General features: G+C 46.3%; 1 protein-coding gene across 6 annotated transcripts in view; it reads right to left on the bottom strand.

Moving 5' to 3' along the window:
- Positions 1-27,778, bottom strand: part of pde4ba (phosphodiesterase 4B, cAMP-specific a) — a 318,589-nt gene that overhangs the window by 10,151 nt on the left and 280,660 nt on the right. For 4 of the 6 annotated variants that reach the window (XM_071346219.1, XM_071346218.1, XM_071346220.1 and 1 more), the window contains one exon: positions 11,633-11,745. In XM_071346219.1, the coding sequence (XP_071202320.1) occupies positions 11,633-11,745 (113 nt within the window). Of the gene's footprint in view, positions 1-660; positions 1,396-8,888; positions 9,219-11,632; positions 11,746-27,778 lie in introns of those variants that run through there. The other 2 variants (XM_071346223.1, XM_071346224.1) reach the window with 2 other exon arrangements.

Raw genomic sequence — 27,778 nt, forward strand, 5'->3', positions numbered from 1 at the left:
AAACTACTGGAAAACCTGGAAGACATTATGGTGCAGGAGAATACTGTGGAAAAGCACAGTCACTGGGGAATATGTATGCTCATTCGAGCCTTATACAAACAAACAAAATCTCCAAACAAATCTCTAAACATTACACACAATCAGTACAAAAGGGATTTGGAAAATAAATGTTTTATTGTTTTCATATCAACAAATCAAATCCCTCCAGGATAATATTCTGCAGTGCAGATTCCATCTGGTCATTATCACATTCATGGTTTCTGGTTCATATTGCAAGAGGAAAACCTGCAGATCTGCAGTGTATTATACAGCCTATGAGAAAACCATGCATACAACACAGCTGTAGGGAAGCACCGCCACTGCAGCAACAGTAGCACCGTCTGTGTGTCAGAGAGAGAGATTCCTAGCCCCATCCACAGCACTATTGTGTTCTGCAAAGATGCAACCAAGATGGAGCCTCTGCTCAGCTCCATAACATCAGACCACCTAGGACCAAACAACCACCACACTGCATAGAACACAACCACACAGCTTTAGGTTTACACCCTCCAAAACATCACCACAATACTATAACAGCTCAAACACCAAAACCAGAAGGTAAATATAATGTCATGGCATGTTATCCTGAGGAGCTACGTCAGCTAACAATACAATACACACCTTAATGTAACCCCAAGACACAGACAGCAGGTAGTTAGCTTCAGGCATTTTGGAGCCCGTTTTCCCCTCCCTACAGGACAGAGAGCCAGCAGCAACAGCCGCAGAACTACTGTAATCCAGCGTGGTAAAATAGAGAGAGGCAGATGAACGGGATTCCTTTAGTGCTAAAAAGAATCCTCCTCTTCTCTCCTCTTCTCTGCTCCCTTGGCTTTCTGGCTCAACGGATAATAGAACAGCTAGTTAAAGACGGCTGGTCGCTCTCTCTCTCAGCAGAAGTCTCAGTGAGGCTCTCCATGTCTAGGTAAGAGGATACCAAATACCAATACCAAAGAAGAGAAGGGAGCAGACTGTAGCTGTAGTCAGGGTTAGTGGTTACGTCCTAGGCTAGGAGATCCACAGAACTGGGCTGCAGCTGGAGCTATGAGCTAGATTTGGAGCTGAGAGAGGCTCTGAGCACTGATGAATAATAGACAAGAAGGGGAGGAGGGAAGAAATACTGGGATGGAGAGAGGAGGAGGAGAGAAAAAAGGTAAAGCACTGCGATGCTCATCTGACTGGAGGGGGGTTCCTCCACTGTATTAATCTCACTCCACTGCTCTCTAACTGCTGCAGCTCTCTTCTCTCTATCTCTCTCCCTGGCTCCCTCTCTAAGTCTCTCTCTCTCTCTCCCTGGCTCTCTCTCCCTTGCTCTCTCTCTCCCTTGCTCTCTCTCTCCCTGGCTCTCTCTCTAAGTCTCTCTCTCTCTCTCTCTCCCTGGCTGTCTCTCTCTATCTCTCTCCCTGGCTCCCTCTCTAAGTCTCTCTCTCTCTCTCCCTGGCTCTCTCTCCCTTGCTCTCTCTCTCCCTTGCTCTCTCTCTCCCTGGCTCTCTCTCTCTGGCTCTCTCTCCCTGGCTCTCTCTCTCCCTGGCTCTCTCTCCCTGGCTCTCTCTCCCTGGCTCTCTCTCTCTATCTCTCTCCCTGGCTCTCTCTCTCCCTGGCTCTCTCTCTTCCTGGCTCTATCTCCCTGGCTCTCTCTCTCTATCTCTCTCCCTGGCTCTCTCTCCCTGGCTCTCTCTCTAAGTTTCACTCCCTGGCTCTCTCTCTCCCTGGCTCTCTCTCCCTGGCTCTCTCTCCCTGGCTCTCTCACTAAGTCTCTCTCTCTCCCTGGCTCTCTCTCTCCCTGGATTTCTCTGTTAGTCTCTCTCTCCAAGTCTCTCTTCCTTGCATTTCTCTCTCTTTCCTCCTCTATCTCTATCCTCTCTCTCTCCCTTTCTCTCTCTTTTGTTCTGTCTCTGTCTATCCTCTATTTCTCTGTCTCTGTCTCTCCCTTTCTCTCTCTTTCCTCCTGTCTCTCTCTCTCCCTTTCTCTCTCAATCCTCTCTCTCTCTCTCTCTCTCTCTCTTTCCTCTTGTCTCTATCCTCTCTCTTTCCTCCTGTCTCTATTCTCTCTTTCACTCTCTCTTTCCTCCTGTCTCTCTATCCTCTCTCTCTCCCTTTCTTTGTCTTTCCTCCTGTCTCTGTCTATCCTCTCTTTCTCTGGCTCTCTCTCCCTTTCTCTCTCTTTCCTCCTGTCTCTCTCTTTCCTCTCTCCCCCTTTCTCTCTCTTTCCTCCTGCCTCTCTCTCTCTCCCTTTCCTCTTGGCTCTATCTCTCTCCCCTCTTTCTCTCTTTCCTCCTACCTCTCTCTCTCTCCCTTTCCTCTTGGCTCTCTCTCTCTCCTTCTCTCTCTCCTCCTCTCTCTTTTGCTCCCTTTCTCTCTTTTTCCTCCTGTCTTTCTCTCTCTCCCCTCCGGTCTCTCTCTATACTCTCTCTCTCAGTTTCCCGTCTCCTTTCTCTCTCTCTCTTTTCCCCTACTTATAGTCTGTCAGCCTCAGCAACACACTGTACATAGCACACATGATTTGACGGAAAGTGGAGCAGAGTGGAGGGGAGAGCCCCCAGCAGCACAACCAGGCAGTGGGGGAGGGGTGGGAATGGGAACCAGAGATACAAGATCCCCCTTCCCTCTTTTCTATCCTCCTCTCCTCTCTTCCCCTCTTCTCCTCTGCAGACAACCCACTTCCCTCCTTCCTGACAGAGGCAAGGATGAGGAAAGCCTCTCTCTTTGATCTCTCTGCCAGAGGATCACAGACTAGTGCTGCCATTTAGACATTATTAATAGAGTACTGAGAGAATCGTGGGAGAAGCCTGCGTCACTGAGCAGTAATGGGAGAAATGAGAAGGAACGGCACGTCTTATACTGTACATCTCTTTCTTTATTTGTCTCCCTCGCTCCTCCTCTCTTTCTATTGCCTGACATTTGTCAGCAGAGCCACAGTGGCTGTTCATTATCCACAGCCGATATTAGTATTAGAGGTTTTCAGGGCGAGAGAAAACACCAAAGAGACGGAGTGAGAGAAAACACCAAAGAGACGGAGTGAGAGAAAACACCAAAGAGACGAAGTGAGAGAAAACACCAAAGAGACGGAGTGAGAGAAAACACCAAATAGACGGAGTGAGAGAAAACACCAGACAGAGTGAGAGAAAACACCAAAGAGACGAAGCGAGAGAAAACACCAGAGACGAAGTGAGAGAAAACACCAAAGAGACGAAGCGAGAAAAAACACCAAAGAGACGAAGCGAGAGAAAACACCAAAGAGACGAAGTGAGAGAAAACACCAAAGAGACGAAGCGAGAAAAAACACCAAAGAGACGAAGCGAGAGAAAACACCAAAGAGACGGAGCAAGAGAAAACACCAGAGACGAAGCGAGAGAAAACACCAAAGAGACGAAGCGAGAAAAAACACCAAAGAGACGAAGCGAGAGAAAACACCAAAGAGACGGAGCGAGAGAAAACACCAAAGAGACGGAGTGAGAGAAAACACCAGACAGAGAGAGAGAAAACACCAAAGAGACGGAGCGAGAGAAAACACCAAAGAGACGGAGTGAGAGAAAACACCAAAGAGACGAAGCGAGAGAAAACACCAAAGAGACGGAGTGAGAGAAAACACCAAAGAGACGGAGTGAGAGAAAACATCAGACAGAGAGAGAGAAAACACCAAAGAGACGGAGCAAGAGAAAACACCAAAGAGACGGAGTGAGAGAAAACACCAAAGAGACGAAGTGAGAGAAAACACCAGACAGAGTGAGAGAAAACACCAAAGAGACGGAGTGAGAGAAAACACCAGACAGAGTGAGAGAAAACACCAAAGAGACGAAGCGAGAGAAAACACCAAAGAGACGAAGCGAGAGAAAACACCAAAGAGACGAAGTGAGAGAAAACACCAAACAGACGAAGCGAGAGAAAACACCAAAGAGACGGAGCGAGAGAAAACACCAAAGAGACGAAGTGAGAGAAAACACCAAAGAGACGAAGCGAGAAAAAACACCAAAGAGACGAAGCGAGAGAAAACACCAAAGAGACGGAGTGAGAGAAAACACCAAAGAGACGGAGTGAGAGAAAACACCAAAGAGACGAAGTGAGAGAAAACACCAAAGAGACGGAGTGAGAGAAAACACCAAAGAGACGGAGCAAGAGAAAACACCAGAGACGAAGTGAGAGAAAACACCAAAGAGACGAAGCGAGAAAAAACACCAAAGAGACGAAGCGAGAGAAAACACCAAAGAGACGGAGCGAGAGAAAACACCAAAGAGACGAAGCGAGAGAAAACACCAAAGAGACGGCGTGAGAGAAAACACCAAAGAGACAGAGTGAGAGAAAACACCAGACAGAGAGAGAGAAAACACCAAAGAGACGGAGAAAGAGAAAACACCAAAGAGACGTAGTGAGAGAAAACACCAAAGAGACGAAGTGAGAGAAAACACCAGACAGAGTGAGAGAAAACACCAAAGAGACGGAGTGAGAGAAAACACCAGACAGAGTGAGAGAAAACACCAAAGAGACGAAGCGAGAGAACACCAAAGAGACGAAGCGAGAGAAAACACCAAAGAGACGAAGTGAGAGAAAACACCAAAGAGACGAAGCGAGAGAAAACACCAAAGAGACGAAGCGAGAGAAAACACCAAAGAGACGGAGTGAGAGAAAACACCAAAGAGACGAAGCGAGAGGAAGAAAAATTGGTAGATAATTGCATCCTTCACCAATTTGGGTTGATATCAGATATCAACATTTACTCTCTCTCTCAATTCAATTCAATTCAATTGACTTTATTGACATGGCAAGTTATTATTACTTACATTGTCAAAGTATACATATCGAAAAATTTAAATAAAATATATATGTATATATATACACAAAATATATATATATTTATATATAAATAAATGGTGGGACTAACAGCAATAATAATAGTAGTAGTGGACATGGGATTACCATTAACAACAACTACAACAACAATCTCTCTCTCTCTCTCTCTCTCTCTCTCTCTCTCTCTCTCTCTCTCTCTCTCTCTCTCTCTCTCTCTCTCTCTCTCTCTCTATCTCTCTCTCACTCCTGCTCTCTCTCTCTCTCTCCCTCTCCTATGTTCAATGGGCTGCCTGCTCTAGTAGGAGACAGACTGGAGGCCATCAGTTAATAGAGCTATGAGCTATCAATTCCTCTCAGCAAGGTTTCTTAATGCTCATTGTGAAACCTTTATCCAGGATGGAGAGGAATATCCATGATTGTGAAACTGAGAATTCTCATATAAGAGCTTGTTTGTAGGAAACGGTAAACAAATCTTTACCAGGAGCCTTCTATCGAGCAGAATACACGTGTGTTGGGAAAGATGAGGGAGAGATTAAAGCTTTCACATTATCCTTCCTCTGCAAACCAAGAAAGGGAGGAGGGTGGAGGAACGGAGTTAAACATTAAAAGAGAAGAAGCCCTCTTTATATAAAACTACATAGTAAATAATATGAGAAATATAACAGCGGGAGATGTCTCAGTGATGGAGGAGCTAGACTGTAGCCTCCAGGCAGAGTTAACACACACACACACACACACACACACACACACACACACACACACACACACACACACACACACACACACACACACACACACACACACACACACACACACACACACACACACACACACACACTATAGCTAAACAACAACCAACAACAATCCAATCTCCTCTCATCAGAACTCAGCTCTGCTGCACAGCATTTGTCACCTCTCTGTACCACACACACCATATCCCATACACACACTACAGCCCTCTGTGTGTGTTACATTCCCACTGCATCTCACCCTACTTCCTCTCTCTTTCAGTGTTGATCTGTTTAGGGATGCCCCACCCGTGGTGATCTTAATGAAACTCTATGAGCTGACTGTGAATGAGATTGAGATTTAATGTTAATATTGGATGAGTTGAGTGTTGATGATTCATTCAGATAAGACAGAGGTGAAGGGAGGGTATTTACCTCCTGCTGTGGAGCTCACCTCTCTGACACCGGAGCTCACCTCTCTGACACCGGAGCTCACCTCTCTGACACCGGAGCTCACCTCTCTGACACCGGAGCTCACCTCTCTGACACCGGAGCTCACCTTTCTGACACCGGAGCTCACCTTTCTGACACCGGAGCTCGCCTCTCTGACACCGGAGCTCAACTCTCTGACACGGGAGCTCGCCTCTCTGACACCGGAGCTCGCCTCTCTGACACTGGAGCTCGCCTCTCTGACACCGGAGCTCACCTCTCTGACACCGGAGCTCGCCTCTCTGACACCGGAGCTCGCCTCTCTGACACCGGAGCTCAACTCTCTGACACCGGAGCTCGCCTCTCTGACACCGGAGCTCAACTCTCTGACACCGGAGCTCTCTCTCTCTCTCTCTCTCTCTGCTTTTCCGCCCTCCATTCTTTCACTCGCTCTATCACTTTGTAACCTTTTCTCTCTCCCCTCCCTCTCTCCCCACCCTCTCTCCCCACCAACGGCAGACAGACAGACAGACATACATACACATAAGCAGGCATGTACTGTGGCATCTTTTGAAATTACTTGAGTTAATAACACCACTGATTGAGGACCTCCAAACTCAAAATGATATTTCATTTCCTCTTCCAGCCACGAGTGGGCACTATGTCCTCAGACAGGCTGCAGCTGAATAGACTGTAAAATATGACTCTTGCTCAACATGGGGGATTTGTAAAGTAAAATTCCATGTTTTTATCAAATGTTCCGTAATAATATAACTTCAGCACGCACAACTTCAGTGCCAGGTAATCTTATCTAGTTGCGCTTGATTCCCCAGCCTTGGTAAACTTATGACACACAGTGATTACACTGTGGTCATGATGGGGTAAGATTGACCATGACATATGTTTCTTCAGGGATGAGCGCAGTACGTTTACAGATAGAGACCAACCCCATAGAGAGTCCGGATACACACGACCTCTCACTTCCTCTAACTGACTCACTACAGTCCGGCTCTGGCTGCGAATGGCACTGTGTGTATACGTAGGTGTGCCATCGTTAGCTCACAAATAAGAAAGTATGAGGAATTGAGAAACTGCATGACAAAAGAGAAAGAGGAAAATATATGATTAAAGAGTAAAAGAGAGACAAAGAAAGAAAAGAGAAGTAAAGGCAAGTGACCTAACGCTTTGACACAAAGTGTTTCAGTTCCCCTCAGAGAGGATTCAGTTGTGGTCAGCAGCTCTATCTAAACCTACAGAGAGAGATCAGCTCTATCTAAACCTACAGAGAGAGATCAGCTCTATCTAAACCTACAGAGAGATCAGCTCTATCTAAACCTACAGAGAGAGATCAGCTCTATCTAAACCGACAGAGAGATCAGCTCTATCTAAACCTACAGAGAGATCAGCTCTATCTAAACCGACATGACCTAAAAATCAACAGGATGTTTAAGCACCACCTAGAAATCAACAGGATGTTTAAGCACCACCTAGAAATCAACAGGATGTTTAAGCACCATCTAGAAATCAACAGGATGTTTAAGCACCATCTAGAAATCAACAGGATGTTTAAGCACCACCTAGAAATCAACAGGATGTTTAAGCACCACCTAGAAATCAACAGGATGTTTAAGCACCACCTAGAAATCAACAGGATGTTTAAGCACCACCTAGAAATCAACAGGATGTTTAAGCACCATCTAGAAATCAACAGGATGTTTAAGCACCATCTAGAAATCAACAGGATGTTTAAGCACCATCTAGGAATCAACAGGATGCTTCACACAACTTTGTGAAGTAAAGAAAAGCATTCTAGTTTTGTCTTTGAAGAGGCCTTTGTATGAGAGTGAGATGGCTTGGAGGAGCTCCAAATGTTCACTGCAAACTCAATTCATAACTAAATCTAAATAAAGGTGTTGGTTGGTGACTGACTGACTGCAGCACAGAGACCCTGTCCCCCGGTCTCCTCTCCCTCAATGCAGCAGGGCATGGAAACACCACTTACAGTGCATTCGGAAAGTATTCAAACCTCTTGACTTTTTCCACATTTTGTTACGTTACAGCCTTAAGCACAGCCTTTATGAAAAAAAAAATCCTTATCAATCTACCTTCCAAATGCACTGTATCAGCCAGGCCACTTTCCACATGAACTCAACAACTTGGTTTGGACACGTTCAGATGCGTCAGAGATTAACGGAAATAAAAAGTAGTTATTCTCTTTTAACACATCCCGTTTGATCTGACCGAGATGGTGGAAGAAGTTCCAGAAAATAACAACAAAGCAATGTCCTTAAATACATTCAACCAACTGCCGCAAATGACTGTCAACTCCTCTCAAAAAGTCTACTTTCTATAATATTGAACTAATTTAATGAACTGATAAGAATTCATCAGTGCACTCTCAAAGCAATAGCACAGAAACTCGACTGAGAGAGCCACATAGGCTTGACTCTATCTGCACGGCACAGCCTTACTCAGACAAAGCATCCTAGATTGTTGCAGCTTTACACAGAGGTGCACTCCGCTGAAGTCAAGACAAAGAACCAGCATTGAATCCATTTACCTTGGTGTACTTCTCAAAATCGTACAAAATATCCCAGATAAGGTATGCGCAAAATATCATAAGGTATGCACAAAATATCATAAGGTATGCACAAAATATCATTAGAAAGACTTGCAGGCAGACAAATAAGTTTTCCCAGAGACTTAGAAGCAGCATAAAACAAAACTAAACTCAGTAAACCATGCAGCATTGGCAAAACCCCAAAGCAACTGCCCATGACACAAGAAATAACTTTTGAATAACTTTTGAAGAATACAGTAAAATATTTTTTCTCCAAAATAAATAAGTGCATTAAAAGCTTCAAACTAGGAAAAATCTTCAACTAATCGAATCCAAGATAATTTTACCTTTCTCCAGCCGTTAAGTTTTCCTAACTTTCTCTCTTTCTTTTCCAGGCAGCAGGCTCCCATCTTGTGTGTTTGAGCGGCTTGGTTGGGTTAAGTCCTGTAGAGTGTCTGGGCTCGCAGGAAGCAGAGTCTGTATGTACTGAGACTATGAGTAAGGTCCAAGCCTCAGGCTCTGACGTGGGGAGGGTTGGGAAACGCTGTAGCTCTCTTGACTCACTTTGAGTTGGGTGCTGGGTGTGTGTGCCTGAGTGTGTTTCTGCTCGACGCACACATCCCCTCTCTGGTAGTTCCGCCTCTCTCACCCTGACAGTCTACTGCCTGTTCTCTAACCTAGTGTTGCAGCAACCAGCATCAGGGTAACATGTTATACACTGTCAATAAAACTGTTATCAATGATATGATCTCTCTGATATTTCTGTTGTTAGTCCAAACAATGGATTTCCATGTGAAGCAGTAGAAAAATGTATGATACCCTAGTTCTCCTGATTTGACCTGTTCAAACTAATCCAGGTGAGAGTTTGAATCCCAGAGAGGGAAAAGGAACAGTCAAATTTGATATTGTCCTTGACTCCTACACAGAAGCTGCAAGTTTGAGCAAGAGCCTATCACTTACAGGCAATCTGATCAAATCAGAGGGCCAGACAGACAGACAGTCAGAGGGCCAGACAGACAGACACTGATACAGTCAGAGGGCCAGACAGACAGTCAGAGGGCCAGACAGAAAGACAGTCAGAGGGCCAGACAGAAGACAGACAGACACAGACAGACAGTCAGTCAGAGGGCCAGACAGACAGTCAGTCAGAGGGCCAGACAGACAGACACTGATACAGTCAGAGGGCCAGACAGACAGACAGTCAGAGGGCCAGACAGACAGTGACAAAGTTCAATGCTCTTTACCATGGGGATGTTTTACTGGAATTAGTCTGTAGACTTTCCCCGCACTTTACTAAGGTTTCAAATGCTGTCAGATCTTCAAGAATTGCGTCTCCAACCTCATCTGAAACTGTTATCTAAGACATATGTTTATTATCTTCATGACAGTGAATGCAGTATCATGCTCAATGCTACTTTGTGAAAGTTGTGTAATTTTATCAGTGGACAGTAGAAACACAGGAGATGATCTTGATCAAGTGTTTCAACCACGCTCAAAGACTGCTCAGTTTAAACGAATGGGATCAGTGTTCACTGTTCAGATAACCTCTCCCTACTGTTTGTTGGACTGATCTAATAAGTGTCTAATGTTATCTTATCTCATCACAACGACCAAAATAATTGTGAAAGCTGAACCAGTATCGCCCTCAGGGCAGCATAGGGAGTTATATGGGAGATTCTTAAGACTGAATCAGAACAGTTTGAGTCAGCATGCATCAGTGACTCCTCCATCAGTCAGTCTGCCACCCAGTCATTCAGTCTGCCCATGTGACCGTTTAGGCTGGGCTAGCTTCTCAGTCTGTCTCCACATGGGTTTCTTGTTTTTGGCCTTTTTCCAACCAAGGTGAAGAAGTTTCCATCAATAATCTGTCCGTTGTTCAGTGAGTCTGTCGAGTGACTAAACCTAATTTGTCCAGTGACTCACAATCACTTTCTATGTCCTTTTGCCTGCCAGTCAGTGATTCAGTTAGCCAGTCAGTCCCTATGGTGTGTGTGTGTGTGTGTGTGTGTGTGTGTGTGTGTGTGTGTGTGTGTGTGTGTGTGTGTGTGTGTGTGTGTGTGTGTGTGTGTGAGTGTGTGTGTGAGAGCTCCTCCATTGTATTTAGGAAAAAGTCCCTTCTGTCCTGCATGTGTCCTGATGACGAAAGCAATCGGTCAAATAAACGGGACCATTAACCCTGCCCCAAGGCCTTCTGGGAGCTCTATTGTAGTCTGATCTGAGTGAGTATCAGGAAGGAAACAGGAAGACAGAGTCAAGCAGAGCAAGGGTCTTCAGCATCTCGCACACACACACACACACACACACACACACACACACACACACACACACACACACACACACACACACACACACACACACACACACACACACACACACACACACACACACACACACACACACACACACACACACACACACACACACACACACACACACACACACACACGCATACACACACACACCTCTTCCCCTCCAGTGTATTGTTTGACCCAATGCAGGACCGGTGACATCCTGTTGTCCAGCTTCTACAACAGTAATGAGCTTTTCTTCCTATGTTTGCAGAATTTAACAAGAGTAAACTTGAAATTGCATTAAATTGTGCAGGACATATTTGAGCAATGCAATTTTTTTCAATGGAAAATTGCACATTACAGTGCAATACAGTAGTTAAATGCAGCTGATTTGCACGAGCATGCAACAGTCAAAGGAGACTCTGGAGTATAAGTTTAAGCATAAGAGGGACCATGGATGGTCCCTGACTGTACATATGGTACAGGTACACTGCTGACATGGCCCCTGGCTGGCACATTAATAACTAGCAGAACACTTACAAAACTACCCAGCAACTTCAGTTCTCATGTATTCAACGGGAAAATGCAAAAGTCAAAATGCACTCAAAAGTCAAAATCCCTAACAAACTAAGTCCATGACTGGACTTGGAGATATTGGACATTGTGACATATAGTAGTTAGTTGCCAGCTCCGTCAGAGCAAAGCAGCAGCGGCTGCAAGTTTGGAGGTCAGTGTATAGGTAATAGAGATATGGGTCTGCAGAGGGTTGAAGACATAGGGAGTTTTGAGGTCAATCTTACCTTGTTGGAGGCCATGTCGCTGACGGAGCGGTAGGTCTGGATGGTCTCCAGCTGGTCCAGACACCAGTCCAGCTCCTCCATGGTCTCCATGGCAAGCTTCTGGTACGACTCGTCTGTCAACAGACACACAGACACAGGGCAGTAGTCAGCAGGGTACAGAGGGTGAAGGCAAGGTGAGAGAGGCTGGCAGGGGGCTGCTGCATGGTGGCCAAGCCTGGTGGCGGAGGGGGCACACGGCACAACGCTCCTTCATCCTAAGCAAGACTAACACTGAGGCTAACTGCTAACGGCTAGTGGGAGGCCACAGCTGCTGCACTCTCTCTCTCACACACCGTTACTTTCTCACTCACTGACTGAGTGACTGACTTTCTTTTTGCTACTCTTTGCTACTCTCTCTCTCTCTCTCTCTCTCTCTCTCTCTCTCTCTCTCTCTCTCTCTCTCTCTCTCTCTCTCTCTCTCTCTCTCTCTCTCTCTCTCTCTCTCTCTCTCTCTCTCTCTCTCTCTCTCTCTCTCTCTCTCTCTCTTTCTCTCTCTCTCTCAGATGCACTGAATCCCCCCCAACTCATTTACATGAACCCAACTTTGAGAGCAGAAAACCGGCCGTGAATTTGTCTCAATACTTTTATTCCACTAAAATGGGGGGGATTAAGTACAAAAAGTGCTGTAAATTCTAAACGGTTCTCCCAATACGGATGAAAATACCCTCAAATGAAAGCTGACAGTCTGAACTTTAACCTCATAGTCATTGTATCATTTCAAAGTGCTGGAGTACAGAGGCAAAACAACAAACAACAGAAAATATGTCTCTGCCTAAATACATTTGGAGCTCACTGCATCTATCTCAATTACCTCGTACCCATGCACATTGACTCGGTACTGGTACTCCCTGTTTATAGCCATGTTATTTTTTACTCGTTATTGTTATTCGTTATTCACTGTGTATTTATTCTTTGTGTCACTATTTAATATTTATCTTTAACTCTGCATTGTTGGAAAAGGGCCTGTAAGTAAGCATTTCACTGTTAGTCTACACCTGTTGTTTACCAAGCATGTGACGAATAACATTTGATTTGAACAGAAACAAATACTACAAAAACATCAAGCACTTAAAATAGATCTTCCACAATCTAGTAAAGCCTAACAACAGATGAATTCAGTTTGATGTCCTGCGGTAGCGCCGACCTTAGCGTGGCCGTGTAGAATGTTACCCCTGCTCTGATCTCCCAGCCATCAAAGGGAAGCGAGTGTTTGCATTCTGGCATTCTCCCACTCTGCTACAGTGAGAGGAGAGGAGAGGGACTGAAGTTGCCAGGCTGTTCGCAAACTCAATCAAACCTTTCCCCTTTAAGTCACAGGGCTGGAGGCTGGGGGTTGGCGGAGTATTGAAGTCTGGAAGAGCTGGCCAGCTTCTATATTAAGGCCATCAGACTGTTAAATAGCAATCACTAGCACATTAGAGGCTGCTGCCCTATATACATAGACTTCAAATCACAGGCCACTTTAAGAATTGGAACACTAGTCACTTTAATAATGTTTACATATCTTGCATTACTCATCTCATATGTATATACTGTATTCTATCCTATTCTACTGTATCTTAGTCTATGCCGCTCTGACATTGCTCGTCCAAATATTTATATATTCTTAATTCCATTCCTTTACTTTAGAGTGTGTGTATTGTTAGATATTACTTGTTAGATATTACTGCACTGTTGGATCTAGAAACACAAGCATTTCGCTACACCCGCAATAACATCTGCTAAACACGTGTATATGACAAATAAAATTTGATTTGATTTGATTTAGATGGGACTCTGCTACTGTATATTAATGTTCTTCCACACAGTACTGCTCTCAATACACGTGATGCACCATGTTCAGATATTAGATGTCACTACATTTTCAGTCTAGCCTGCAGTGTGTATACAGGCTGCAGTGTTTTTCATACCTGATGTGGCAGCGGGTATCGAAGGTCTTGTGAAAATGCTTAGGCTCAAGTTGGGTTTTTATTTTCGTAATAAGTCATGTTTTTCTTTTGAAGTGAGAAAGAGGCTTGTTTTCGCTACTTTCGTGCCTGTAATTGATTGTGGCGTCATTACGTAAGCTGGACAATGTGCACCATGGGGCGCTGAAGTTAGTTACCAAAACCCTCACACATCACTGTAACCTCTATATGAGAGTGGGCTGGCCTTCCTTATCTCTTCAGGAAATTAAATCATTGGTTTGTTTTTATTTATAAGGCCATACTGAGACAGCTCCCATTTTACTTGTGTAACTACATTTTCCAGCAAACAAATGAAAACTATCGCCTGCACTTGCATTACTTTGTTTTGTTAACTGTGCCTAAGGCCTGTACAGAGCTAAGGGAAAAAGCATCTTCCACTTCCGTTTGGAAGGAGCTTCACAAGGATCTGAAATAACAGGAGCTCGTCCCTTTAAATGAGTTTACATTTAGGTTAAACACTATGATAGAAAATGAAGTGGGGGGCTGTCAATGTTTTATCCCCTAGTTGCACCACACTTTCCAAAACCATCTTGGTGTTCAATGTGTAAATGTATGTTTTTCAACTGTAGTGTTTTGTGTTTTATGTTGTGAATGTGTCTGAAACTATGTGTGCTGCAATTTTGGACAGGTCTCTCTTTTAAAACAGATTGTTAATCTCAACAAGACTAGCCTAGTAAAATAAAGGTGAAATAAAAATTCTATAAATAGGCCCCCTGGGTGGCGCAGTGGTCTAAGACACTGCATCACACTGTTAGCTGTGCCACTAGAGATCCTGGTTCGAGTTCAGGCTTTGTCACAGCCGGCTGTGAACGGGAGACCCAAGGGGCGGTGCACAATTGGCCCAGCGTCGTCCGGGTTAGGGGAGGGTTTGGCCGTTTCCTCCGACACTTTGGTGCAGCTGGCTTCCAGGTTAAACGGGCATTGTGTCAAGAAGCAGTGCGGTGTGGCAGGGTTGTGTTTCGGAGGGTGCATGGCTCTTGACCTTTGCCTCTCTCAAGTCCGTACGATAGTTGCAGCAATGAGACAAGACTGTAACTACCAATTGGATACCATGAAATTGTGGAGCAAAAAGGGGTAAATAAAAAATGTATAAATAATGACATGGTACAGTAGTTGTCAGTCACTCAAATCTCCTCCTCCAGTCGGATACACTGGGCCGTGGAGGCGCACTGGAGGTCTCGAGCGTAGAGCTGGCACAACCCGTCCTGGCTGGATGCTTACTTTAGCCCGGCAAATGCGGGGTGCTGGCACAGGATGCTGTGAAGGCGCACCGGAGACACAGTGCGCAGAGCCGGCGCAGGATATCCTGGGCCGAAGAGACGCACCGGAGACCAGGAGCGCTGAGCCGGCACAATCCGTCCTGGCTGAATGCCTACTCTAGCATGGCAAATGCGGGGAGCTAGCACGGAGCGCAACGGGCTGTGAATCACTGCATAACGCGGTGCCTGACCGGTCACTCGCTCCCCACGGTAAGCACGGGGAGTTGGCTCAGTTCTAAACCCTGACTAAGGCTCAGGTCTAAATTATTTTGGGGGGCTGCATCTCGTGCTTGCATCGAGGTCGCGAACCCCGGTGTCGACGTTGTTCCTCCCTCGCTGCCTCCGTCTGCTCCCATGGAAGGCGATCCATTCCGGCCTGGATCTCCTACCACGTCCAGGATCCTTTCCCGTCTAAGATGTCCTCCCATGTCCAGTCCTCCTGGCCATGCTGCTTGGTCCGTTTTTGGTGGGATCTTCTGTAACGGCTCTCGTTGGTGGAATGATGAAGAGTGGACCAAGGCCCAGCGTGGTAGGCGTACATCGTAACTTTATTGATGACACCAAACAAAATAACAAAGTCAAAAAACGAAAGCGCACAGTTCTGTAAGGCTAAGAAACTATACAGAAAACAAGATCCCACAAAACCCAAAAGGAAAATGACAACTTATATATGATCCCCAATCAGAGACAACGATAGACAGCTGCCTCTGATTGGGAACCACACTCTGCCAAAAACAGACTTTCCCACCCGAGTCACACCCTGACCTAACCAAACATAGAGAATAATAAGGATCTCTAAGGTCAGGGCATGACACTGCCAAAGGAGTGTCAACCAGTTATTAAATCCAAGGGTTCACATACTTTTTTTGAATATTTACACTGTGTGTTCAATAAAGACAAGAAAACGTATAATTGTTTGTGTGTTATTAGTTTAAGCAGACTGTGTTTGTCTATTGTTGGGACCTAGATGAAGTTCAGATCACATTTTATTGTCACGCCCTGGCCTTAGTTATCTTTGTTTTCTTTATTATTTTAGTTAGGTCAGGGTGTGAGATGGGGAATGTATGTGTTTTTGTAGTGTCTAGGGGTGTTGTATGTGTATGGGGCAGTGTCTAGTGTAGTTGTCTAGGTAAGTCTATGGTTGCCTGAATGGGTCTCAATCAGAGACAGCTGTCATTCATTGTCTCTGATTGGGAGCCATATTTAAGGCAGCCATAGGCATTAGGTTAATGTGGGTAATTGTCTATGTTGTACGTTTGATGCTTGTGTTTGCACTTACGTCGTTAGCTTCACGGTTGTTTGTTGTTTTGTTTAGTTTGTAAGTGTTTAGTTCGTGTTTCATCTTCGTCTAATAAAAGAAGATGTATTTTTCTCACGCTGCGCCTTGGTCCACTCTCTCACCTCAAGACGACCGTGACAGAATTACCCACCATCATCGGACCAAGCAGCGAGAATCAAGGCAACAACAGCGAACACAGGACTATAGGAATTGGGAGGAAATTCTGGACCGCGAAGTACCAGGAGAATATAACCGCCCCAAAGCTGAGCTGGAGGCAGCGAAAGCAGAGAGGGGGCGTTTTGAGGAGCTAGCACGGAAGCAGGAGAAGGATCTGGGCTATAATACCTGGGAGGAGATCGACAGATGGGCGATCGACCCAAGGAGAGTACCGGAGCCCGCCTGGGATTCGATGGAGCAATGTGCGGAGGGATACCGGCGAATGGAGGCAGCACGACGACACGGTAGGAAGCCTGTGAGTCAAGCCCAAACATTTCTTGGGGGAGGGGGGCTAAAGGGTAGTGTGGCGAAGTCAGGTAGGAGACCTGCGCCAACTTCCCGATCTTACCGTGGAGAGCGAGAGTACGGGCAGACACCGTGTTACGCAGTAGAGCGCATGGTGTCTCCTGTACGTGTGCATAGCCCGGTGCGGTACATACCAGCTCCTCGTATCTGCCGGGCTAGATTGAGTATTGAGCCGGATGTCATGAAGCCGGCCCAACGCATCTGGCCACCAGTGCGTCTCCTCGGGCCGGCATACATGGCACCAGCCTTACGCATGGTGTCCCCGGTTCGCCTACATAGCCCAGTGCGGGTTATTCCACCTCCCCGCACTGGTCGGGCTACGGGGAGCATACAACCAGGTAAGGTTGGGCAGGCTCAGTGCTCAAGGGAGCCAGTACGCCTGCACGGTCCGGTATTTCCGGCGCCACCTCCCCGCCCCAGCCCAGTACCACCAGTGCCTACACCACGTACCAGGCTTCCAGTGTGTCTCCAGAGCCCTGTTCCTCCTCCACGCACTCGTCCTATGGTGCGTGTCTCCAGCCCGGTACCACCAGTTCCGGCACCACGCACCAAGCCTCCTGTGCGACTCCAGAGTCCTGTGCGTCCTGTTGCTGCTCCCCGCACTAGCCCTGAGATGCGTGTCCCCAGCCTGGTACCACCAGTGCCGGCACCACGCACTAGGCCTAATGTGCGTCTCCAGGGTCCAGTATGCCCTGTTCCTTCTCCCCGTACTCGCCCTGATGTGCGTGCCCTCAGCCCGGTACCACCAGTGCCGGTACCACGCACCAGGCCTATAGTACGCCTTGAGAGTCCTGTGCGTCCTGTTGCTGCTCCCCGCACTAGCCTGAAGGTGCGTGTCCTTAGCCCGGTACCTCCAGTTCCGGCACCACGCACCAGGCCTACAGTGCGCCTCAGCCGGTCAGAGTCGGCCGTCTGCCCAGCGCCATCTGAGCCATCCGTCTGCCCAGCGCCATCTGAGCCATCCGTCTGCCCAGCGCCATCTGAGCCATCTGTCTGCCCAGCGCCATCTGAGCCATCCGTCTGCCCAGCACCATCTGAGCCATCCGTCTGTCCCGAGCCTTCAAAGCCGCCCGTCTGTCCCGAGCCTTCAAAGCTGCCCGTCTGTCCCGAGCCTTCAAAGCCGCCCGTCTGTCCCGAGCCTTCAGAGCCGCCCGTCAGCCAGGATCCGCCAGAGCCGCCCGTCAGCCAGGATCCGCCAGAGCCGCCCGTCAGCCAGGATCCGCCAGAGCCGCCCGTCAGCCAGGATCCGCCAGAGCCGTCCGTCAGCCAGGATCCGCCAGAGCCGCCCGTCAGCCAGGACCAGCCAGAGCCGCCCGTCAGCCAGGACCAGCCAGAGCCGTCCAGCCAGGACCAGCCAGAGCCGTCCAGCCAAGACCAGCCAGAGCCGTCCAGCCAGGACCAGCCAGAGCCGTCCAGCCAGGACCATCCAGAGCCGTCCAGCCAGGACCAGCCAGAGCCGTCCAGCCAGGACCCGCCAGAGCCGTCCAGCCAGCCAGGATCCGCCAGAGCCGTCCAGCCAGCCAGGATCCGCCAGAGCCGTCCAGCCAGCCAGGATCCGCCAGAGCCGTCCAGCCAGCCAGGATCCGCAGGAGCCGTCCAGCCAGCCAGGATCCGCCAGAGCCGCCAGTCAGCCAGGATCCGCCAGAGCCGCCAGTCAGCCAGGATCTGCCCCTCAGTCCGGAGCTGCCGTCCCTCAGTCCGGAGCTGCCGTCCCTCAGTCCGGAGCTGCCGTCCCTCAGTCCGGAGCTGCCGTCCCTCAGTCCGGAGCTGCTCCTCATTCCGATGTTGCCCCTTAGTCCGGTGCTGCCCCTTAATCCAGTGGGGTTAATTGGGAGGGTGGTCATTGGGAGGAGGCTACAAAAGCGGGGATTGACAATGGTGGAGTGGGGGCTACGTCCCGCACCCGAGCCGCCGCCATGATGGGGCCCACCCCGGACCCTCCCCTTATTGTGTCAGGTTTTGCGGCCGGAGTCCGCATCTTTGGGGGGGGGGTACTGTCACGCCCTGGCCTTAGTTATCTTTGTTTTCTTTATTATTTTAGTTAGGTCAGGGTGTGACATGGGGAATGTATGTGTTTTTGTAGTGTCTAGGGGTGTTGTATGTGTATAGGGCAGTGTCTAGTGTAGTTGTCTAGGTAAGTCTATGGTTGCCTGAATGGGTCTCAATCAGAGACAGCTGTCATTCATTGTCTCTGATTGGGAGCCATATTTAAGGCAGCCATAGGCATTAGGTTAATGTGGGTAATTGTCTATGTTGTACGTTTGATGCTTGTGTTTGCACTTACGTCGTTAGCTTCACGGTTGTTTGTGGTTTTGTTTAGTTTGTAAGTGTTTAGTTCGTGTTTCATCTTCGTCTAATAAAAGAAGATGTATTTTTCTCACGCTGCGCCTTGGTCCACTCTCTCACCTCAAGACGACCGTGACATTTATGACCAATTTACGCAGAAATCCAGGTAATTCCAAAGGGTTCACATACTTTTTCTTGCCACTGTAAATTACAGAAAATACACATCAAAATATAAATACAAAATGCAAGCAGAAAGAAAGACACGGTCATAAAAAACAAACACATTCATCAGTAATAAGGTCCTCAATCAGCTTTCTGAATTCCTCTAGAGGTACCAGCACATCAAATCTAAGAAAATGTTGAAGATTGTTCTACAAATAAGGTGCAAGAAAACTAAAAGCTGATTTACCTAACTCAGTAGAGACCAAAGGAATTCCCAGAGTTAACCATCCCTGAGACTGGGTTTGGTAACTCGTATGTCTAAAGTTTAGTTATGATGTTAGGTACAGTGGGACTTTAAGTAAAAGGGCTTTATAAATGAAAACATAGCAATGTATCAAACTACGTGACATCAAAGAGGGTTGTGAGTACTAAAATTGTTGCCCATAATGGCTACATCTCAGAAAGTGTCTAGAGGAGTAAAATAAGGTGGTCCACTAACAACATATCTACAGTGGGGAGAACAAGTATTTGATACACTGCCGATTTTGCAGGTTTTCCTACTTACAAAGCATGTAGAGGTCTGTAATTTTTATCATAGGTACACTTCAACTATGAGAGACGGAATCTAAAACAAAAATCCAGAAAATCACATTGTATGATTTTTAAGTAACTAATTTGCATTTTATTGCATGACATAAGTATTTGATACATCAGAAAAGCAGAACTTAATATTTGGTACAGAAACCTTTGTTTGCAATTACAGAGATCATACGTTTCCTGTAGTTCTTGACTAGGTTTGCACACACTGCAGCAGGGATTTTGGCCCACTCCTCCCTACAGATCTTCTCCAGATCCTTCAGGTTTCGGGGCTGTCGCTGGGCAATACGGACTTTCAGCTCCCTCCAAAGATTTTCTATTGGGTTCAGGTCTGGAGACTGGCTAGGCCACTCCAGGACCTTGAGATGCTTCTTACGGAGCCACTCCTTAGTTGCCATGGCTGTGTGCTTCGTGTCGTTGTCATGCTGGAAGACCCAGCCACGACCCATCTTCAATGCTCTTACTGAGGGAAGGAGGTTGTTGGCCAAGATCTCGCGATACATGGCCCCATCCATCCTCCCCTCAATACGGTGCAGTCGTCCTGTCCCCTTTGCAGAAAAGCATCCCCAAAGAATGATGTTTCCACCTCCATGCTTCACGGTTGGGATGGTGTTCTTGGGGTTGTACTCATACTTCTTCTTCCTCCAAACACGGCGAGTGGAGTTAGACCAAAAAGCTCTATTTTTGTCTCATCAGACCACATGACCTTCTCCCATTCCTCCTCTGGATCATCCAGATGGTCATTGGCAAACTTCAGACGGGCCTGGACATGCACTGGCTTAAGCAGGGGGACCTTGCGTGCGCTGCAGGATTTTAATCCATGACGGCGTAGTGTGTTACTAATGGTTTTCTTTGAGACTGTGGTCCCAGCTCTCTTCAGGTCATTGACCAGGTCCTGCCGTGTAGTTCTGGGCTGATCCCTCACTTTCCTCATGATCATTGATGCCCCACGAGGTGAAATCTTGCATGGAGCCCCAGACCGAGGGTGATTGACCGTCATCTTGAACTTCTTCCATTTTCTAATAATTGCGCCAACAGTTGTTTCCTTCTCACCAAGCTGCTTGCCTATTGTCCTGTAGCCCATCCCAGCCTTGTGCAGGTCTACAATTTTATCCCTGATGTCCTTACACAGCTCTCTGGTCTTGGCCATTGTGGAGAGGTTGGAATCTGTTTGATTGAGTGTGTGGACAGGTGTCTTTTATACAGGTAACGAGTTCAAACAGGTGCAGTTAATACAGGTAATGAGTGGAGAACAGGAGGGCTTCTTAAAGAAAAACTAACAGGTCTGTGAGAGCCGGAATTCTTACTGGTTGGTAGGTGATCAAATACTTATGTCATGCAATAAAATGCAAATTAATTATTTAAAAATCATACAATGTGATTTTCTGGATTTTTGTTTTAGATTCCGTCTCTCACAGTTGAAGTGTACCTATGATAAAAATGACAGACCTCTACATGCTTTGTAAGTAGGAAAACCTGCAAAATCGGCAGTGTATCAAATACTTGTTCTCCCCACTGTATGTAGTATTGCCATCGAAATGTTAGCTGTTAAAATTAGATTCAACAATAATATTAAGGGATTAGAAATCTGTGGCTTAAAAACAAAGGTGTCATTGTACGCTGATTCATGTTTTCTTTTAAAACCACAATTAGAATTCCACCCCAACTTCAAATTTCAAATTCCAACTTCAAATTTACTATACAAAATTCTTGCAACCGATAGTGTGTGTGTGTGTGTGTGTGTGTGTGTGTGTGTGTGTGTGTGTGTGTGTGTGTGTGTGTGTGTGTGTGTCATCGTGAATAGTATGTCCCCATGGCTGGGTTTAGTTGAATCAGTTTCTTAATCTCATTGCTATTAGAACAAACTGTTCTAAATGGCTGAAATGTTAAATTTCAACACTTGTTGACAAATTGAAAGTTTGGAGGAAATGAATTACAGCACATTCTGCCCAAATGATATTAGCCTAACAGGGCCATACATACACTAAACAAAAATATAAACGCAAGATGGAACAATTTCTAAGATTTTACTGAGTTGCAGTTCATATAAGAATTCATTCAATTTAAATAAATTCATGAGGTCTTAATCATATTTTGGTCACAAATACCTTAAAAAACTGTAGGGGCGTGGATTAGAAAACCAGTCAATATCTGGTGTAACCACCATTTGCCTCATGCAGCGTGACACATCTCCTTCACATTGAGTTGATTAGGCTGTTGATTGTGGCCTGTAGAATGTTGTCCCACTCCTCTTCATTTGCTGTGCGAAGTTGCTGGATATTGGCGGGAACAGGAACACAGTCATACAACGCTGATCCCGAGCATCCAAAACATGCTCAATCGGTGACATGTCTGAGTATGCAGGAGGTGGAAGAACTGGGATATTTTCAGCTTCCAGGAATTGTGTACAGATCCTTGCGACATGGGGACGTGCGGATGACAGCGGATGAATGGCACGACAATGGGCCTCAAGATCTAGTCACAGTATCTCTGTGCATTAAAATTGCCATTGATGAAATGCAATTGTGTTCATTGTCTGTAGCTTATGCCTGCCCATTCCATAACTCCACTGCCACCATGGGGCACTCTGTTCACAATTCTGCTATCTGCCCGGTACAGTTAAAACCGGGATTAATCCGTGAAGAACACACTTCCCCAGCGTGCCAGTGGCCATCAAAGGTGAGCATTTGCACACTGAAGTCGGTTTTGACACCGAACTGCAGTCAGGTCAAGACCCTGGTGAGGCAACTAGCATGCAGATGAGATTCCCTGAGACGGTTTATGACAGTTTGTGCAGAAATTCTTCGGTTGTGCAAACCCACAGTTTAAACAGCGGTGGCTGGTCTCAGACGATCCCGCAGGTGAAGAAGCTGGATGTGGAGGTCCTGGGTTGGCGTGGTTACAAGTGGTCTGCGGTTGTGAGGCCGGTTGGACGTACTGCCAAATTCTCTAAAACGATGTTGGAAGTGGCTTATGGTAGAGAAATGAACATTCAATTCTCTGGCAACAGCTCTGGTGGACATACCTGCAGTCAGCATGCCAATTGCACGCTCCCTCAAAACTTGAGACATCTGTGGCATTGTGTTATGTGGCAAAACTGCACATTTTTGAGTGGCCTTTTCTTGTCCCCAGCACCTGTGTGCACCTGTGTAAGGTGCACCTGTGTAATGATCATGCTGTTTAATCAACTTATTGATATGCCACACCTGCCAGGTGGATGTACTTTCTTGGCAAAGGAGAAATATTCACTAACAGGGATGTAAACACATTTGTGCATAACATTTTAGAGAAATAAGCTTTTTGTCCGTATAAAACATTTTGGGGAACTTTTATTTCAGATCATGAAACATGGACAATGTAATTATAGTACTAGAAGTTCTGATACCGCAGTTCACAGTGCATTGACTGATTCAAACACAGACTCTTTGTGTGTGTGCTTGAGTGTGTGTTTGAGTGTGTGTTTGCGTGTGTGTTTGAGTGCGTGTGTGTCTGTGTGTGTGTCTGTGTGTGTGTGTGTGTGTCGCAAATGTGTGTGTTTGCAAATGAGTGTGCTTTATTTTTTTTTACTTTACTTTATTCAGTAAATATTTTCTTAACTTTATTTCTTGAACTGCATTGTTGGTTAAGGGCTTGTCAGTAAGCATTTCACGGTAAGGTCTTCAGCTGTTGTATTCAGTGCATGTGATAAATAACATTTGATTTTGATTTGATTTGTATGTGTGTGTATGCCTGTGTGTGTGAGGAGAGGGATGAGGAGACGGGTTAGGGATGAGGAGAGGGATGAGGAGACGGGTTAGGGATGAGGAGACGGGTTAGGGATGAGAAGAGGGGTGAGGGATGAGGAGAGGGATGAGGAGAGGGGTTAGGGATGAGGAGAGGGGTGATGGATGAGGAGAGGGGTGAGGGTTGAGGAGAGGGGTGAGGGATGAGGAGAGGAGTGATGGATGAGGAAAGGGGTGAGGGATGAGGAGAGGGGTGAGGGATGAGGAGAGGGGTTAGGGATGAGGAGAGGGGTGAGGGGTGGGGAGAGGGGTTAGGGGTGAGGAGAAGGGTGAGGGATGACAAGAGGGGTGAGGGATGAGGAGAGGGGTGAGGGATGAGGAGAGGGACGAGGAGAGGGGTTAGGGGTGAGGAGAAGGGTAAGGGATGACGAGAGGGGTGATGGATGAGGAGAGGGGTGATGGAGAGGGGTGATGGATGAGGAGAGGGGTGAGGGGTGAGGAGAGGGGTGATGGATGAGGAGAGGGGTGGAGGATGAGGAGAGGGGCGAGGGATGAAGAGAGGAGTGATGGATGAGGAGAGGGGTGAGGGATGAGGAGAGGGATGAGGGATGAGGAGAGGGGTGAGGGATGAGGAGAGGGGTGAGGGATGAGGAGAGGGGTGAGGGATGAGGAGAGGGGTTAGGGATGAGGAGAGGGGTGATGGATGAGGAGAGGGGTTAGGGATGAGGAGAGGGGTTAGAGATGAGGAGAGGGGCTAGGGGTGAGGGATGAGGAGAGGGGTTAGGGATGAGGAAAGGGGTTAGGGATGAGGAAAGGGGTTAGGGATGAGGAGAGGGGTTAGTGGTGAGGGATGAGGAGAGGGGTTAGGGATGATGGATGAGGAGAGGGATGAGGGCTGAGGAGAGGGGTGAGGGCTCAGCAGAGGGGTTTTGGGATGAGGGATGAGGAGAAGGTGAGAAGGAAGTTTGAAAGCCTTTATAGATCTGTGACGAAGCGTTTGTGTGCAGTGGTGGATCAGTTTCTATATCACCTCATACTGTACCCAGCTGACCTCTACCAACATGCCTCAGCAAGGGGTCATCGCTATGTGTGTGTGTGTGTGTGTGTGTGTGTGTGTGTGTGTGTGTGTGTGTGTGTGTGTGTGTGTGTGTGTGTGTGTGTGTGTGTGTGTGTGTGTGTGTGTGTGTGTGTGTGTGTGTGTCTTGATGGGCACTTGAGGACACTCAGAGAATGCGTGCATATTTAGAACTTCTCCTGGTCCAATAAGGACTTGATCAGTTTAACAGTTAAATACATTTAACGTTGAATTTGGTTTAAATCATTCCCAAGCTGCCTTCTCTGTTTGGTCTCCCGTCATAAAGGCATTCATTATGTCAATAGGCCTTTTTGATTAAATAAAGTTGAAATACTGTAACAACCAAAACAAATAAAACAAGGCCAGTTTGAGAGGAAGTTATTGTGAAATTCAGAGGAAAAGCATGCCTACAAGTGCCTACCTTGTTTGGTTAACATTACAGAGAAACATGTAGTGTTCATAAAGGGACATGAGAGCCTTTTCTTCCTGATTTGTTTTCATTGTAAGAGGGGAGGAATTGAAACTCTAAACCTTGCCAAGCATTCTTATTGCACCACTGACAAACATCTGAAAAGCAATATATTTTTTCTCTCATGCTTCAGAAAAGAGGGGGGCTGACAGTGAGGGTTTACATGCATCTGCACTGGGCCGAACCATAAGGCCAAACCATAAGGCCGAACCATAAGGCCGAACCATAAGGCTGAACCATAAGGCCGAACCATAAGGCCGAACCATGAGACCGAACCATGAGACCGAACCATAAGAATGAACCATAAGGCTGAACCATAAGACTGAACCATAAGGCTGAACCATAAGACTGAACCATAAGGCCGAACCATAAGACTGAACCATAAGGCCGAACCATGAGACTGAACCATGAGACTGAACCATAAGGCTGAACCATAAGGCCGAACCATAAGACTGAACCATAAGGCCGAACCATAAGACTGAACCATAAGGCCGAACCATAAGACTGAACCATAAGGCCGAACCATAAGGCCGAAACATAAGACTGAACCATGAGACTGAACCATAAGGCTGAACCATAAGGCCGGGCCATAAGACTGAACCATAAGGTCGAACCATAAGGCTGAACCATAAGACTGAACCATAAGAATGAACCATACGACTGAACCATAAGGCTGAACCATGAGACTGAACCATAAGGCTGAACCATGAGACTGAACCATGAGGCTGAACCATGAGACTGAACCATAAGGCCGAACCATAAGAATGAACCATAAGACTGAACCATAAGGCTGAACCATAAGAATGAACCATAAGACTGAACCATCAGGCTGAACCATCAGGCTGAACCATAAGGCTGAGCAGGGCTGCTGCTGGCAGGGGAATACTAGAAGGGAAAGGCAGCCTTCCACTTTATGACTGTGCTGACGTCAATGGCATAATTCAAATACTTACTGGGTGCACGCTTCCAGCTTTCAGAACCTGCTCTAGGGCAGGCCACACACCAAAACCTGACAAAGACCTTTATGAAAACTGGAAGGGAGTTGTGAAGCATGAAATCACATGTTGTTTTGTTATATTTTATGATGACCACTGTGTTTTTCTGGATATTAGATTAAGGACACAGCTTGCGCCAGCAAAAAAATATCTAAAAGTATTTCAATTGATGAACAGTGTAAGAGATGTTTTTATGTTTGTGGGGTGAAGTTTAGATGCAGTGGAACAATCCTGACAGGATAATATAGACTAAAGAGCTGTGGGGTCTGACCAGGATAATAAGGTTAATATAGACTAAAGAGCTGTGGGGTCTGACCAGCATAATAAGGTTAATATAGACTAAAGAGCTGTGGGGTCTGACCAGGATAATAAGGTTAATATAGACTAAAGAGCTGTGGGGTCTGACCAGCATAATAAGGTTAATATAGACTAAAGAGCTGTGGGGTCTGACCAGGATAATAAGGTTAATATAGACTAAAGAGCTGTGGAGTCTGACCAGGATAATGTGGTTACTATAGACTAAAGAGCTGTGGAGTCTGACCAGGATAATAAGGTGACTATAGACTAAAGAGCTGTGAGGTCTGACCAGGATAATAAGGTTACTATAGACTAAAGAGCTGTGGAGTCTGACCAGGATAATACAGTTACTATAGACTAAAGAGCTGTGGGGTCTGACCAGGATAATAAGGTTAATATAGACTAAAGAGCTGTGGAGTCTGACCAGGATAATACAGTTACTATAGACTAAAGAGCTGTGGGGTCTGACCAGGATAATAAGGTTACTATAGACTAAAGAGCTGTGGGGTCCGACCAGGATAATAAGGTTAATATAGACTAAAGAGCTGTGGGGTCTGACCAGGATAATAAGGTTAATATAGACTAAAGAGCTGTGACGTCTGACCAGGATAATAAGGTTACTATAGACTAAAGAGCTGTGAGGTCTGACCAGGATAATAAGGTTACTATAGACTAAAGAGCTGTGAGGTCTGACCAGGATAATATGGTTACTATAGGCTAAAAAGCTGTGGGGTCTGACCAGGATAATCAGGTTACTATAGACTAAAGAGCTGTGAGGTCTGAACAGGAAAATCAGGTTAATATAGACTAAAGAGCTGTGGGGTCTGAACAGGATAATCAGGTTAATATAGACTAAAGAGCTGTGGGGTCCGACCAGGATAATAAGGTTACTATAGACTAAAGAGCTGTGGGGTCTGACCAGTATAATAAGGATAATATAGACTAAAGAGCTGTGGGGTCTGACCAGGATAATCAGGTTAATATAGACTAAAGAGCTGTGGGGTCTGACCAGGATAATAAGGTTAATATAGACTAAAGAGCTGTGGGGTCTGACCAGGATAATCAGGTTAATATAGACTAAAGAGCTGTGGGGTCTGACCAGGATAATAAGGATAATATAGACTAAAGAGCTGTGGGGTCTGACCAGGATAATCAGGTTAATATAGACTAAAGAGCTGTGGAGTCTGACCAGGATAATAAGGTGACTATAGACTAAAGAGCTGTGAGGTCTGACCAGGATAATAAGGTTACTATAGACTAAAGAGCTGTGGAGTCTGACCAGGATAATACGGTTAATATAGACTAAAGAGCTGTGGGGTCTGACCAGGATAATCAGGTTAATATAGACTAAAGAGCTGTGGAGTCTGAACAGGATAATCAGGTTAATATAGACTAAAGAGCTGTGGAGTCTGAACAGGATAACAAGGTTAATAATATAGACTAAAGAGCTGTGGAGTCTGACCAGGATAATACGGTT

This window comes from Salvelinus alpinus, chromosome 16, assembly GCF_045679555.1.
Source record: "Salvelinus alpinus chromosome 16, SLU_Salpinus.1, whole genome shotgun sequence".
Taxonomy (NCBI): domain Eukaryota; kingdom Metazoa; phylum Chordata; class Actinopteri; order Salmoniformes; family Salmonidae; genus Salvelinus; species Salvelinus alpinus.